Genomic DNA, 14,996 nt, shown 5'->3' with positions numbered 1-14,996 from the left:
TGATGATGGCAAGTTTTGAAACTTGTTTTAGACGTACACTGTACATAATGTTGTATGTACATACAATGGTTTTTAATCGTTTTTTTTATCATGTACATAATACCAGCTTTTCCATTTCCATGTACAGATTTGGATTTCGTCACATTTTCTTTTTCCACATGCACGAAAGATGTTAACAGAATGTTGTTAGTGTTCATTTTGACAGTTACACATTGTATATCAGTGGCTCGTTTAATAGATGAGGAGTCACACAGTCTGCTTTTTCTCTTTAGGCGCATCTAACTTATAACCTCTATTTATGATCTTTTGTATCTAGTTCTTAAAATAAAATGGAAAAAGATTACATATGCTGTGGTGTTCATATGTTCAGGATAAAAGTGTTTATTTTGCCTGCCCAGAGGTGATTTTCTCAAAGCAAATAAATTACAGTATGTAAGAGGAAATATGAGAGGATGATGACAAAATGCACATCCAGGTGAGCTGCCACAGGCATAAATGATTTAAGAGGATTTTATCAATTGTTGTATGTAACTTACATCTCACATTTCAAAGGCAAAACAATTCTTTTTTTTTATGAATTGCTAAGAAATTGTGTCTGTGTTACTTAAACAGCCTGAAACAACTGAATTTTTTGTCACATTAAAATTCATGTAGGGTGGTTTCCCAGACAAAGATTATCTTAAATCAAGACTAGGCCTAAATTAGGACATTTAAGTACTTTTTAGAAACGCACATTTAAAAAAACATTACTTATGAGCATTTTGAGATAAATCAATGGTACTGATGTATTTGAAGATATGTCAATGCAAAACTAACATTTATTTTAGTCTAGGGCTAGTCTTAAACCCAGTATGAGAAACCGCCCCGTAAAGCAAAACAAAAAATAGATGACATCCACATTGTGTGTTATTTTAATACTGTTTCCTCTGTTTATGTGATAACTTTGTCCTGTATCGTGGAGAGAAGATTCACGTCTGATTGTTTCAGACGATTGTCCCGCAGGTCGAGCTCTGTCAGGTGTGAGGGGTTTGAGTTCAGAGCTTCAGCCAGAGCGGAGACGCCTTCCTTTGTAACACTGCAGTTTGACAACCTGAAGAGTAGACGGTGTATTTGCAAGCATTAGATGGTGGGCTATTTAAAAAAAGAAATTGTGCTAAATAGCTAATATAATGCTTTCGAGATTTTGCATCAATTCTGATCACTCGGATAAAGTCCTTTACCTCAGTATCTTCAGTTGACAGTGAGAATTCTTCAGTCCGGCTGAGATCAGCTTCACTCCTGAATCTTGTAGAGCATTTACACTCAGATCAAGCTCGATCAGACCGGACGTCTTTGAACTTAGAGCTGAAGCCAGAGCGGCACAAATTTCCTCTGTTATTCCACATGTATTTAGCCTGAGAGAAAATTGTAAGTTTGTAAACGTTATGTTTTCTAATGACTCGCTGTGTAAAACTTTGCAGTAATTTTGCAGCAGATTTGCCAGTAACTTACTGTAGATTTAATAAACAATTTTGTTTTAAGCATAAACTTACCTAGTTTATATATTTTTCTTTCATAAAACAAGACTAAATATCTTGAGGCACTTTTCTTATGTAAATGTATCGTAATTTAAAGGGGTCATATGTCACTGCTAAAAATAATATTATGGTTTGTTTTAGATGTAATTCAATGTGTATACACGATTTAAGGTTCAAAAACGCTGTATTTTCCACATTCCACATTTGTTTCTCCTCTTTGCCCCGCCTCTCTGAAACACGCAGATTTTTTACAAAGCTCATCGTTCTGAAAAGCGAGGTGTGCTATGATTGGCCAGTTAACCAGTGCGTAGTGATTGGTGGAATACTGCAAGCGTGTGACGGAAATGTAACGCCTCTTACCATATTTGAAACATCAGGTTCCAAAGCAAATGTACTGACAGGCGACCACCTTACTTGAGTAAACATTTGGGCGATCTTAGTCAAATCATACCACGAACTGAGGTGAATTTGTGGGGGTGTGGCTACACGAGGCGTTTCAGGCAGGTCTGGGTGAGCATTCGCTTTTAGATAGAAAGCATCTTTTGTTCCGACAATTTCATTTTTGCAATTTTACGTGTCTAATACATGCATGGGCAACTTATAACACACCAAAGACACAGAAAAACACGTATTCGCGCCATATGACCCCTTTAAGAAGTTTTAAATATGTTTACAGAAAACGGCTTTGGAAGACATTTATGCATTTGGCAGACGCTTTTATCCAAAGCGACTTACATTGCATTATCCTATACATTTTTTGTTTCTAAGTTGTATGTGCAATCCCCTGGGATCGAACCCACGATCTTGGCGTTGTTAGCGCCATGCTCTTACCACTGAGCTACAGGAAAGCTACAGGAAGAATGTCATTTTTTGCAGTTTTTCTGTGCCTATAGCAGTCTCTTCTTGCTCATTTTGAATCTCAAAAGTCAAAGAGTTTTCATTTTGATTAAAGTAATTGAAAACAGTACTAACTGGAAAGTATATTAAGTAGTAATTAAATCTACAGTAAGTTACTGGCAAACCTGCTGCAAAAACTACAGCAAAGTGTTACAGTGTACTTTTATCATAGCATGTAATATTGAGACAATAGAATTGAACTCGCTTCAGTATCTGTAGTGCACATTCAGTTTTCTTCAGAACTGCACAGAGATGTTTGACTCCAGAGTTTCCTACAGGATTCCAGCTCAGGTCCAGCTCTCTCAGGTGTGAAAGGTTTAAACTCAGAGCTGTGCTGAGGAGAACACAGCCATCTTCTGTTACTCCACAGTCCTTGAGTCTACAGCCAACAGACAAAAAACACATTGATACTGCAATCCCAAGCTTACAGCAAGCACTTGTGTGGGCTGAGGACTGTCAGAGTTTACAGCATTTCAATTTGGCATTGATTGAGAAACCAAACCTACTTCAGAGATTCCAGGCCGCACTCTGTGTCCTGCAGGCCAGCCGTATATTTAAAATAATCGGCACAATTGGTAAGAAGTTTTTGTTCATTATCCGAATCAGTTCCTAGGGTCAAAAACGTTGTCATCCTGACGAGAGAGACATACATTTCTTGCAATCATTTCATTTATCCCAGTAAAATGAGCAAAATAAGGTTCCATATTTTATCTTTATACACATTCAGAGCTTACACTAATGGCGTGTAGTGTGATCTCATTACTCCGACACAGAGCATCTCCACTCCTGAGTCCTGTAGGTTGTTGTTTTTGCTCAGGTCCAGCTGTCTCACGTTGGACCGTGACGTTAGAACCAAAGACAGAAAAGCACAGCCCTTCACTGTGATGTTACAGTCCTGTAACCTAACAGAACAAGTACACTACATAAACTGTATTTTATGTATGACCGCAATAAAAATGAATGAATTCTTACTGGGCCTTTGGAGATAACTTGACCACCGGGAGCAGCCAACGAAGGATTTCTTCTGATCCTCCGTATTTTCTCAGGTCAAACTCATCAAACTTTTCATCTGACATCATGAGAAGATACAGCAGAGCTAACCAGAGTTCATGAGTCATGTATTGCCTGTTCACTTTTCCAGAGTTCAGAAGGCGTTGGATTTCATCGGTTAAAGAATGATCATTAAGTTCACGTAGACAGTGAAAAAGATTCACACACTGCTTTGGACAAAATGCGTCTCTGATTTTTTCCTTCAGATACTCAATAGTTTTCCCTTGTTCCTGGAAGCTATGCGGCCTTTTTACCAAAAACCCTTCTAGAAGGATGTGATTTGAATCCATTGAGAATCCCATGAGGAAGCGAAGCAGAAGATCTAGATGTCCGTTCTTACTTTGTAAGGCTTTATCAATTGCACACTTGTGTAACCTTAACATTGTCAATGGAATTTCAGATTTGTGAGATTCTTGCTGGTCAAGCACATTTCTGTTGTTGTTTATAAGTTCAAGGTGCACGTAAAGAGCTGCGAGATGTTCCTGAAAGATCAGATGAAGAAAGCAGTAAACTTTCCCCTGATACCAGCCAAACTCCTCTCTGAAGATCTGAGTGCACAATCCTGAGTACACTGATGCTTCTGCTACATCAATGCCACACTCTCTCAGGTCCTCATCATAGAAGATCACATTGCCTTTCACAAGCTGCTCAAAGGCCAGTTTGCCCAGTTTGAAGATCATGTCTTCATCATTCTACACTTTCTTCTCATAGTCCTTCTGATGTTTGATGTGTGTCTGAATGATCAGGAAGTGTGTGTACATTTGAGTGAGAGTCTTGGGGATCTCTCCTTCAATCTCTGCTTCACTCAACATTCTCTCTAGAACAGTGGCTGAAATCCAGCAGAACACTGGGATGTGACACATGATGTACAGGCTCCTGGATGACTTCAGGTGTGAGATGATTCTGTGGTTCAGACTCTCATCACTGATTCTCTTGCTGAAGTATTCCTCCTTCTGTTTGTCAGTGAAGCCTCGTACCTCTGTGACTCGATCAACACACTCAGAGGGGATGAGATCAGCTGCTGCTGGTCTGGAGGTGATCCAGATGAGAGCGGAGGGAAGCAGATTCCCCGCCATGAGGTTTGTCAGGATCACGTCCACTGAGGCTGATTCAATGACATCACACAACCTCACACTGCTGTGGAAATCCAGAGACACGCGACACTCGTCCAAACCATCAAAGATGAACAACACTTTATATTCACCGCTGGAGATTTCCATTTCTTTTGTCTCTGGGAAGAAAAGATGAAGAAGATGTAAAAGACTGCGTGTTTGGTTCTTCATCAGATTGATCTCTCTGAAAGGAAGTGGAAATATGAGGTGGACGTCCTGATTCTCTTTCCCTTCAGCCCAGTCCAGAATGAACTTCTGCACAGAGACTGTTTTTCCAATGCCAGCGACTCCCTTTGTCAGCACACGTCTGATGGGTTTGTCTTGTGCAGGTAAAGCTTTAAAGATGTCGTTGCATTTGATCGGTGTGTCCTCTGTTGCTGTTCTCCTGGATTGTATCTCAATCTGTCTCACCTCATGTTCATTACTGATCTCTCCACTTTCACTCTCAGTGATGTAGAGCTCTGTGTAGATCTCATTCAGCAGAGTTGGGTTTTCCTGCTTGGCCAATCCTTCAAAAACACACCGGTGCTTCGTTTTCATTTGTGATTTAAATCTTTGTTGAATTTCTGAATCAAATGATGGAGGATCGTTTCTAGAAAAAAGAACATGTAAATTTGAACATTTTACATTATATTTAGGCTATGGTTGGGACAATTTTTATAGTGTATAGGATCAAATCAAAAACAGATTTAATAAGTTACATGCAAATAGTAGTTTGATTTACTTTTGGTCAGGCAGAGATTCTTTGTGTTTTAAGTTAATTGGCATGACCACTGGTTTATCTCTGGGTACAGATGGGTTAAATCTCTTTCCAGAACTGAAAAAGACAACAAAATTCAGCTATCAAGAGTTCAAGATTATGTTCTAGCGTTTAAAACACAGCACTCTGAAATACTTGATTCTGATTGGTCAGTCATGACAACCACCTAAAACTAATAACACAAGGTCACCCGGGTACTGTGGGTCACCTTGATTTTACAAATAATTTACTCGCAAATAAATTCAATAGAAATATGTGTCATTGATAACATTTATGAGATGATATAACGTATAGATATAATGTTGAGATTTATTCTGCAGCTATTAACCCTTATTGAATTCATCTTTCGTCTTTTTAAGTATTTTAAGTCTGCGCCAGTACATGAAAAATGCTGGGTTGTTTCAATCCATGTTTGGGTAAAATATTGAGAAACCCAACTTCTGGTTTGGAAGTAAGCTAGAAAATGTGCATTCACCCAACCATGGCTTGAATCAACCTAGTGTTTTATACAGTATCAAAACCAACACAAATAGGCTAAACCTTATTCAAACGTAAAAGTTGTTTGAGTTACCTTTGGTCAGGCAGAGAGTCTTCATGTTTTAAGTGCATTGGCATAGCCATTGATTTATCACTCTTCATAGATAAAACACTGGGCACATTTGAGTTAAATCTCTCGCTAGAACTAAAAAACAACAAAATCTTCAATAGTTAAAAATATTGTGTTCAAGTAATAAAATAGTTTGAATAAATAAATATTGAAACAATTATTTTAGACTTGTGCCACGAAGTTACATGAAAACATACAGTAAGTAGTTTGAGTTACCTTGGGTCAGGCAGAGATTCTTCATGGTGTAAGTGAATTGGCGTGCTCATTGATTTATCACTTTTCAAAGATAAAACACTGGGTACAGATGAGTTAAATCTCTCTCCAGAACTAAACAAGAAAATCTTATAGTTAAAAAAGATTGTTGCAGGAATAAAACAGTTGAATTGATCTTTAAAAACGGAATTATTTTATTCTGTGCCTATTTAGGATCAAAATCATCATATGTATTGTACGTTTGCAAACATAATAGTAGTTTGAGTTACCTTTGGTCAGGCAGAGATTCTTCATGTTTTAAGTGAATTGGCATAGTCATTGATTTATCACTTTTCATAGATAAAACACCGGGTACAGATGAGTTCAGTCTCTCACCAGAACTAAAAAAGACAACAAAATCTTCAATAATTACAAAACTTTATGTCAAAGTAATAAAATAGTTTTAATAATTAAATATTGAAACAAAATAATTTTAGACTTGTGCCATTAAGTTACAAGCAAACATAATAGTAGTTTGAGTTACCTTTGGTCAAGCAGAGATTCTTTGTGTTTTAAGTGAATTGGCATAGTCATTGATTTATCACTTTTCATAGATAAAACACCGGGTACAGATGAGTTCAGTCTCTCACCAGAACTAAAAAAGACAACAAAATCTTCAATAATTACAAAACTTTATGTCAAAGTAATAAAATAGTTTTAATAATTAAATATTGAAACAAAATAATTTTAGACTTGTGCCATTAAGTTACAAGCAAACATAATAGTAGTTTGAGTTACCTTTGGTCAAGCAGAGATTCTTTGTGTTTTAAGTGAATTGGCATAGTCATTGATTTATCACTTTTCATAGATAAAACACCGGGTACAGATGAGTTCAGTCTCTCACCAGAACTGAATAAGACAACACAATCCGTCTCTTAATAGTTTAAGATAGATTTTTCATTAAAACATTTTGTTTCTTTCATATTTAAAAACAAATAAAAGGTATTTTAGCCATTGCCATATACTGTATAATGGGTATGTCATGATGCATGCAAACATGAAAGTAGTTTGTGTTACTGACTTTGGTTAAACTGAGAATCTCCTTGTTTTAAGTGACTTGGCGTGGTCATTGATTTATCACTTTTCATAGATAAAAGACTGAGTACAGGTGAATCTGATCTCTCTGGCTGAAAACTGGCAAAGCCACACAAGCTGTTTATCTCATATTATATTCAGATGAGTGTCATTCTAGTTTTGTCAATAAAATGTAGTATTTACCTTTCATCGGAAGACAAATCTCCACCGTTTAACTCGACTGGCATAAATTGATCACTTTTGACAGACAAACAGCTGGGTTCAGGTGAGTCTGATCTATGAAACAAAGCATTCGCTTCAGAAAATATTCATTATACTACAAATACAAGAAATAATTGACGACGGGACATTGCATTTTTAAAAAGTGATGCACACCCCGTGGTATAAATAAATGTTCATATCTATTAATAATCAAAAACGTTTTGTCTTACCTTTTCTCTTCAATGCAAGTATATTTCTTGTCATTTATTTGGGACATTTTGTTTGCTTATTTTTGACAAATATATTCTGAATGTAGTGTTTCCTTCGCACTCTAAAAATAAAAACAAGAGGAAGCAAAACATTAGATTACGACTCAACAAAAAACAGCCTTCAGCAACTGGTTAGACTAGTTTAGTGGTATTTCTGGTTTGGTCATGTAACAATGAAAAACTGCCTGTCAGTGTCTGACTTAACATAAATACACAGATTTTTTTAACAGAACATCATAAAACAAGATGTGTAATATCCAGTGGAATATTTTGTGCAACAATGTAACATTCAGCAGATAACATTACTGAATCATTTTAGATTTTTTTTAGATCTGAATCATAACTCTTAACAATAATCATAACAAAATCATAACATTTTGTTTCTGTATGTGCACTTACCATGTGTCCTGTGAGTTTGACTCGCTGCCTCTTCACTGAGTTGAACAACAGAATTAAGATGTTTTCAGGTATAGGCTATCCAGTATCTGCAGGGGGCGGAGCTACTGTAATTCCCCTACTTATGGTCACGTGATTGTCTGTGTAAAATGTTTTCATGTACATAAGCCCATGAAAGCTGATAAATTTGGTTTAACTACATAGTGTCACAGTTCTGCCTTCTTGTATCTGAACTTCTAGTCGTGTGGCAGGATCAGGACAGAGCCCTTTGGTTTTATGTCTTGTCGTGCGTGTATATGCCCGTGTTGGTAATGGTCCCATGTTCCTGTCCCGTGCCTTGTCCGTGGACTGAGTTTTTGGTTTACCCTGCCGTGTTTTGTTTGTGAGACGTTTGGTCGTGGTTTTAGTTTTAGTTTTGCTGTTCGTGTTTTTTTCTTGCCCCATCGAGGGAAGTGTTTTGTTCTAGTTTTTTGTTTTGTTTCCGTTTTCTTAGTTCCTGTTTTGTTTTGCACCCCATCGTGGGTTTTTGTTTTGAATTATTAAAGTCTTGTTTTGTTAACCCCTTCACGCCTGCCTGCATTTAGGTTCTTCCTCCGATATCCGTGACACATAGGCCTTTATCAAAAGTGACTTGCAAAAGTGAGGAAAACAAAAAACCTTTATACAAAACGATTTATATAATGCAACCCACACAGATGATAATCGTTTTTTAAGATCAGATAAAAGTAGATCAGCTGTAATTCCTGTTGTAACTATAGATATCAAAACTAGATGCCGCATTAGCATCTGTTTCTATGGGCCGATATATGCGCCAGGAGAGCTTGAACGCGGCATTTAGTTATAATATCTATGGTCTATGGCTGGACACGACCACTTTCTGTCGCCAATGGTCACTGTCGCTCGTGTCGCTGGAAGTCGCCAGCTCTCCATTGAAATGAATAAGATCGCGTTGCTCTGCCGCTGCTAGTTTCTGGATGTCTGAATGGGTCACATATCCAGTGTGGACAGAATTGAAATTAGAATGGGTTCTAATGCGTTTCTAATGTCCTTTGTTGTGTCGCGTCGCGCCTGTCGCGTCCGGTGTGGACACGGTGTCACAGGACCAAATTCAGCTTTCTTTCACATATTTTTTGTAGATTTGTAGATTTTTCTGTAGATTACTCAATACACCTGGTTCTTCATACCTTCTTCCCTCTGAATTCTCTCTGAAATTGATGGATTGATCAATAAAATCACATACAAAATAGATTTTTAAGAGACTGGTTTTAAATCACATGTAATGGCCATCACAAACATATGTATTAAGTTAGCAAATAGCGCTGAAACTATTTGCCATCCAATCTGAACACATCAGAAATGTTGAATATCTCCAGCATTCATAGACGGTAACATTGTTCATTAAATCGGAGAGCGTGATGCTTACCAGACCTACACACTTGTCATCAGTATACATCTATATATTACATTTATATGTCCGCGATTATCAGCCTGGTGACAGATGCATGACATCATCTCAATGATGTAATAATTCTCTCAGCATGCTAATGCAAATAAGCTTCTAGTAAGGGTGTGTCATGAATATGCAGATGTATTTCCGGAAAGGGGGATTATTTATATTTTGCTAGGATTTGTTATTGGGTCTGTAAATCACAGGTGTCGCAAGGGCTGGGCTGGCATTTATGGCTGTGTAAATCTAGTGGTTATACAAGGATTTATTCTCAAATCTTGAGTTCTTTTTTTGGTAACCTGGTTGTTAACATTGCCTATATTCTGTTCAGAAATGTATTTGTAGTCTGTTTTTTTTCAAACTAACGATGTATTTTCAGCTGTATTTTATCAACTTCTTTTAAGAAAGATGCATTCATGCACATTGATAGGTCTTTTTGAATACATACGCTCACATTACACCTCTCCACAGGTCACTTCGGCGTCCTGCGGTTCTCCTAATGTGCTGCCGTAATCCTGTTAGAACCAACACGCAACCAGGCATACTAGAATGTGCCATGACAAGGAGTGAGCAGGTGCTTGAGTGCTTAGTTTTGCTTTGTTTTAACAAATTATGTTTAAGCAAACAACATTTACGTAATCCATAAATGTGATGCCTAAGGGAGTCAGCTGGTGTATTTGTATCAAAGAGTGTACACAAAGTGACTGTGTGTTTGTGTGTATAAACGGACCTTCTGCTGTCCATCATGCGTGTGTTAGCTATGCTTTCATGTGGCGACTGAAAGCAGATGTGGCTGTGTTTTGTCCACATTCACTGAGGCCAGATGATGCTCGTCGCCATTTACACCTGGTCATAACATGTGTCCTCTGCAGTGTTGGGTGTAACTAGTTACTAAGTAATTAGTTACTGTAATTTAATTACTTTCCCCTTGAAAAAGCAAAGTAAGGGATTACTTTGATTTTTTGTGTAATTTAATTACAGTTACTTCTGATGTAATTGAACTTAATACTGTGTAATATATTCAATAGTGGAAATGACATCAAAATTATAAGTCTAACTTTAAAATGTATCCTTTAATGTCTCCTTCTCACATTTGTAATACATTGATCAGTTAATACAAATAATTTATGTAGTTATTTATTTATTTTTTAATGAATTAAAAGAGCCGTTTCATGTCTATCCTTGAATCACTTAACTCATCAAGGTTGATGTAGGATATAGAAAGTAATTAGTAATAAGTAATTAAATACTTTTTGGAGAGAGTAATTTGTACAGTAATCTAATTACACTATTGAATATGTAATTAGTAACTAGTAATTAATTACTTTTTCGGAGTAACTTACCCAACACTGGTCCTCTGTGACCAGTTGTGTTCAGATTTCATTGCTGCATGAATACAGTACATATTAGAGCACATTGTTGACATGTTTCTTCTAAAGACATTAAGTTTAATCTAGTGTTTAATCTAAAATGTTTATCAGTTTCAGTGCAAAATTAATTTAGATATATTTCACATGACCTGATGTGTCCATTTTATTTGAATGACTAACTTATGTGCTATAATGTGCACCAATCATTAACATTAACACTTGTATTATAAGTACACGGTAGGACAAGAGATCAATACTATTCTGGCCATTGATGTTGTGTGTGACCCGTTGAATATGGTGCTTGGAATACGTTGTAATTGTAATTCCATTACAGATAAACAAGAAAATGTTTTCTATTTAATTGGATATCAGAAAAATCTCCTTCAATAACACGATGGCATAGAGTTGTTCTTAAATATGCTTCTTAAGACTACTTAACTTGTGTCGCTCATAGCAAAGACCACACATTTCTCAGACGGTGGGAACCATTTTTGAAATATATGGGAGTACACATCTCTTCTATTTTGTCTAGAGGGTTTATTTAGGGAGATATAATTTTGTAACCCATACAGAGATTGCTTGTATCAAAAATTGTCTTTTGCTTTTTTGATTTAATTAAGTGGTGAGCCGATTAGTTAGTTAGTTGTTTTCCGTTTTTTTTCTACGTAATCTTAATTTCTTTATTTTATTTTATTTTATTTTATTTGTATTACTTGTATTTATTTTTCATGTTCATTTGATAAGTCGTTGCGTTTGAAAAGTTGGAAAATCAATAAATATATTCTTAAAAAACACTTGTATTAAGAAATAATGGTCAGTTTGTATTTCATTTTGACTCAACTTTTGTATTCTTGTGACTCTTGCGAATTATATATATATACAAACATATCCGCTTGAGCTGACACACATATAACTGGTCTGCTTGGTTGTTGTCTGGATAACCTGCTGTCTTTCAGTGGTCACATGCGAAATGTGTTGATAAGTGAGGAAAGAAGAACGCCAGAAATACATACATACTGTGACACACACACACACACACACTTGCACTTTTCTCATGAAAATCTTACATTTGACCCCAAACTACTGGCCAAAAAATGATGTCTAAAGAAAATGAAGTATGTCTTTAATACTATTAGGGCTTGTGTTATGGCATCATTTTCATGACAATTAAGCACATTTTTCCTCCTCCATTAATTTTTTTTGTTGTAATACCTTTTTACTTTTACTTTTGGAATTTTACATTTGTGTTTCTTTCTCTTGATTTAGGGGTGAGGTGGAACTTTTGCGAGATTCACTCAAATACATTTCCCAGCTGCCTATGTTTTGGTCGAAAAATTAAATCATCAGTTTAGCACAGAAATAGACTTACTCTCAGTGAAGAGAGCTGTAATCCTCTTACTCTGTCAGGTACTAAATAATGTGTGTCAGTACACATGTTGCTCATTCCAACTTTCAATCTACTGTATTTCCATCTTGGAATTTCGTTGATTTCTGTCTGTGAACATTATTAATATGACTATTATAATCTCTCTCTCCTCCTATATCTGTATCTGTTGACAGGAACGAAATTCCTTGGAGTAAACTGACTTTTGACCTTCAAAGAAAATCCACATTTCACATGTGAGAACGTCCTGTGGGAGGAAGACGTCCCCTGCATGAAAGTGGAAGGTTTTTTCACCTTTGGGTCACATACAGTACAGATGTACTAGAACTCAGGTCAGGTAAGTTTAAATCTCAGCCTCAATGACACGCTTGCGGACTATCTGATGCATATTCAACACAAAAATGGAAATGACACGCTCCTGTCCTCTTGGGGAGTGCTCCGACATATAGCATAAACGCAGTTCCGGTGACCCAAGTTCGGTTCCCACCTCGAGGTCCTTTGAAAATCCCATTCCCCTTTCTCCATCTTGTTTTTTTCTGTCCTCTTCATATACCGTATACTCTCCTATCCAATAAAAGCACAAGAAAGACCCCAAAATAACTTAAAATGGCTCGTATATAAATTGCTTTGTGATTTCCGGAAGTCATGTTTTTATCAGCTCACTGGGAAACAAATTTATGTTTGTTAAATAAGCACTTTTAACCCTAAAGTGACATTGGGGACAAATGTGGGTTTTCTTAAATCACTTTTTTTCTCTCAATCTGATCGGTACAAAACTCGGCTACTTTACCTAAGTTAGCCACCTAAGCATACCCAATAAAGTTGGACTTCATTCAACAATGTTAAGTTGGTGAAAATAAAAAACTCCTTAATGAGCTGTTAGTGCCCATTTTTGGGCACCCATAGGAAATAAATGAGCTTTTTTTTTTTTAAACATAAATCCAACACAATGCAGATCTTTACACATAAATGAAGGGGTGAGCCTATACAACATCCTTTAATGTGACCAACATTCACACACACACACAACCACGCAACACACACACATCCACAAACAAAAAACTTAAAGAGACTAACAGATTGCTTTTTTTTATTATTTTGTCAAATAAAAACAGCTTCTCACACATAAATAAACAAAAAAAGATTAATGAGACAATAACAAAAAATGCCAATCAGCCACTGTGCAGAACACACACACGTATACACACACACACACACACACACACACACACACACACTTCAAAGAGAGGTCGAAGTCCCACTGCAAGATTTGATGATGCTTCCAGATAAAACATATAGCTAAAGTTAAGTTTTCAAATATTTTTGTAGCAGCACAATGGCAAAGAGGTTTACTGTAGCAGAGACCATGGATCTCTTACTTGAAATTGGATGTTTGTTGCTGCAAATAAGTGATTACTTCTCCTACTTTGCATTTTCCTTATAACACGGTTAGATTTGTCTGTAAGCATATGGCATCGTTGCACAGTCATACCCAAAAAAATGTTTTAATTCAACAATTTTTGAAAAAACTTGTACTTGTATGAAAATCTATAACGTAAGAACTTAAGTTTGTTACAACATTATTTTATAGATTTTAGCCTATGCAACCAGTGAGTAGTACTGCCATTGAAATGACATTCATAATTGCTATTTTGATTAAATCAGATGTCACTAAAAAACAAAAGTGGGGCATATTTTGGGGTTTTCACTGTGTTTAAATTAGTGGAATGACGATTTTTATGAAAATCTTTTTTAAGTGGATTTCAGGTAAAAGATAAGCTAAAAAAATGCTTATTTTGTATTTACATTGATAATTCATGTAATTGCTACTTTAAGTCCATCAGATGTCACAAAAAACAGAATCGTAATTTATTTGAAAGGTTTTTTACTCTGTTTTAATTGTTGAATGAAGTTTTTATGAAAATCATGTTTTCGTGTGAGTTTTGGGTGAAAAACATAAAAACTGCTTATTTTAGTAATTGAGGTAAAAAAAACACAAAAATCACCAAATAAATATATAACTTGAAAGATTTTACGTTTATTAAAAAGAAAAAAAGATATATGTAAAATACAAATAGAATCACAAAGTGCCCAAATTTGTCCAATAACAGCAGATTAGTGCAGTTGTTATTAACACCACTTGAGGGTTAAGGAAGACCTCAGTTCTGGATTTGCCTAAATTTGCAAGGTTCGTATAGCATCCAGGTTACCAAAACATCACACAATAGCAAACTGGCAGATGTCCTCTTTCTCTCAAGATGCGTGTTTCGGATAATAAACTCACGACAATGTGAACCAGACTTGATGACGACGGGCGAAAGAGTCTGTTTATGAAGAAGTTGAGAAAAGGTTTACGAATTGCTCAGCATGTTTTACAAACACATGTCCGCATCACCACATAATCAGTATTGCCGAACACAAACAACTGGTGTTCTTCTGCAAGTAAGTATACAGAAAGTTACTAAGAGTCGGCAGAGTGGTGTAGCCCATCAATTTCCTCTCTAATCCCGTCGTAATTCCCTCAGAGTAATAAAATATCAGTCGAGACAGCTTTTCCTCCTCCATCCCGCCTCCTCTGGAAAAAATTCCCGACTGATTTCCGTGAGAGAGGGATTTTGGAAGATTAAGGAGTAGTATGTAAATGACATGCGAGGGAAGGATTTAGGAAGAAGGACCGTTCGGCTTGTCACATTCCAGAG

The 14,996-nt window shown here is 36.4% G+C and overlaps 1 protein-coding gene across 1 annotated transcript; it reads right to left on the bottom strand.

The window, feature by feature from the left end:
- Positions 1-95: 95 nt before the first annotated feature.
- On the bottom strand, positions 96-8,380 carry LOC130564832 (protein NLRC3-like). The gene is given in 15 exon segments (XM_057351238.1): positions 96-1,090; positions 1,221-1,394; positions 2,620-2,793; positions 2,921-3,046; positions 3,149-3,316; positions 3,387-5,168; positions 5,301-5,393; positions 5,908-6,018; positions 6,160-6,270; positions 6,426-6,536; positions 6,680-6,790; positions 6,934-7,044; positions 7,414-7,506; positions 7,662-7,762; positions 8,100-8,380. Coding segments are annotated over 14 exon segments (3,372 nt in total). The 5' UTR covers positions 7,709-7,762; positions 8,100-8,380; the 3' UTR covers positions 96-930.
- Between the last annotated feature and the right edge of the window lie 6,616 nt (positions 8,381-14,996).

Source organism: Triplophysa rosa, linkage group LG14, assembly GCF_024868665.1.
Source record: "Triplophysa rosa linkage group LG14, Trosa_1v2, whole genome shotgun sequence".
In the NCBI taxonomy this organism is placed as follows: Eukaryota; Metazoa; Chordata; class Actinopteri; order Cypriniformes; family Nemacheilidae; genus Triplophysa; species Triplophysa rosa.
The sequence above is the reverse complement of the archived record's forward strand: the minus strand, read 5'-3'. Positions and strand labels throughout refer to the sequence as shown.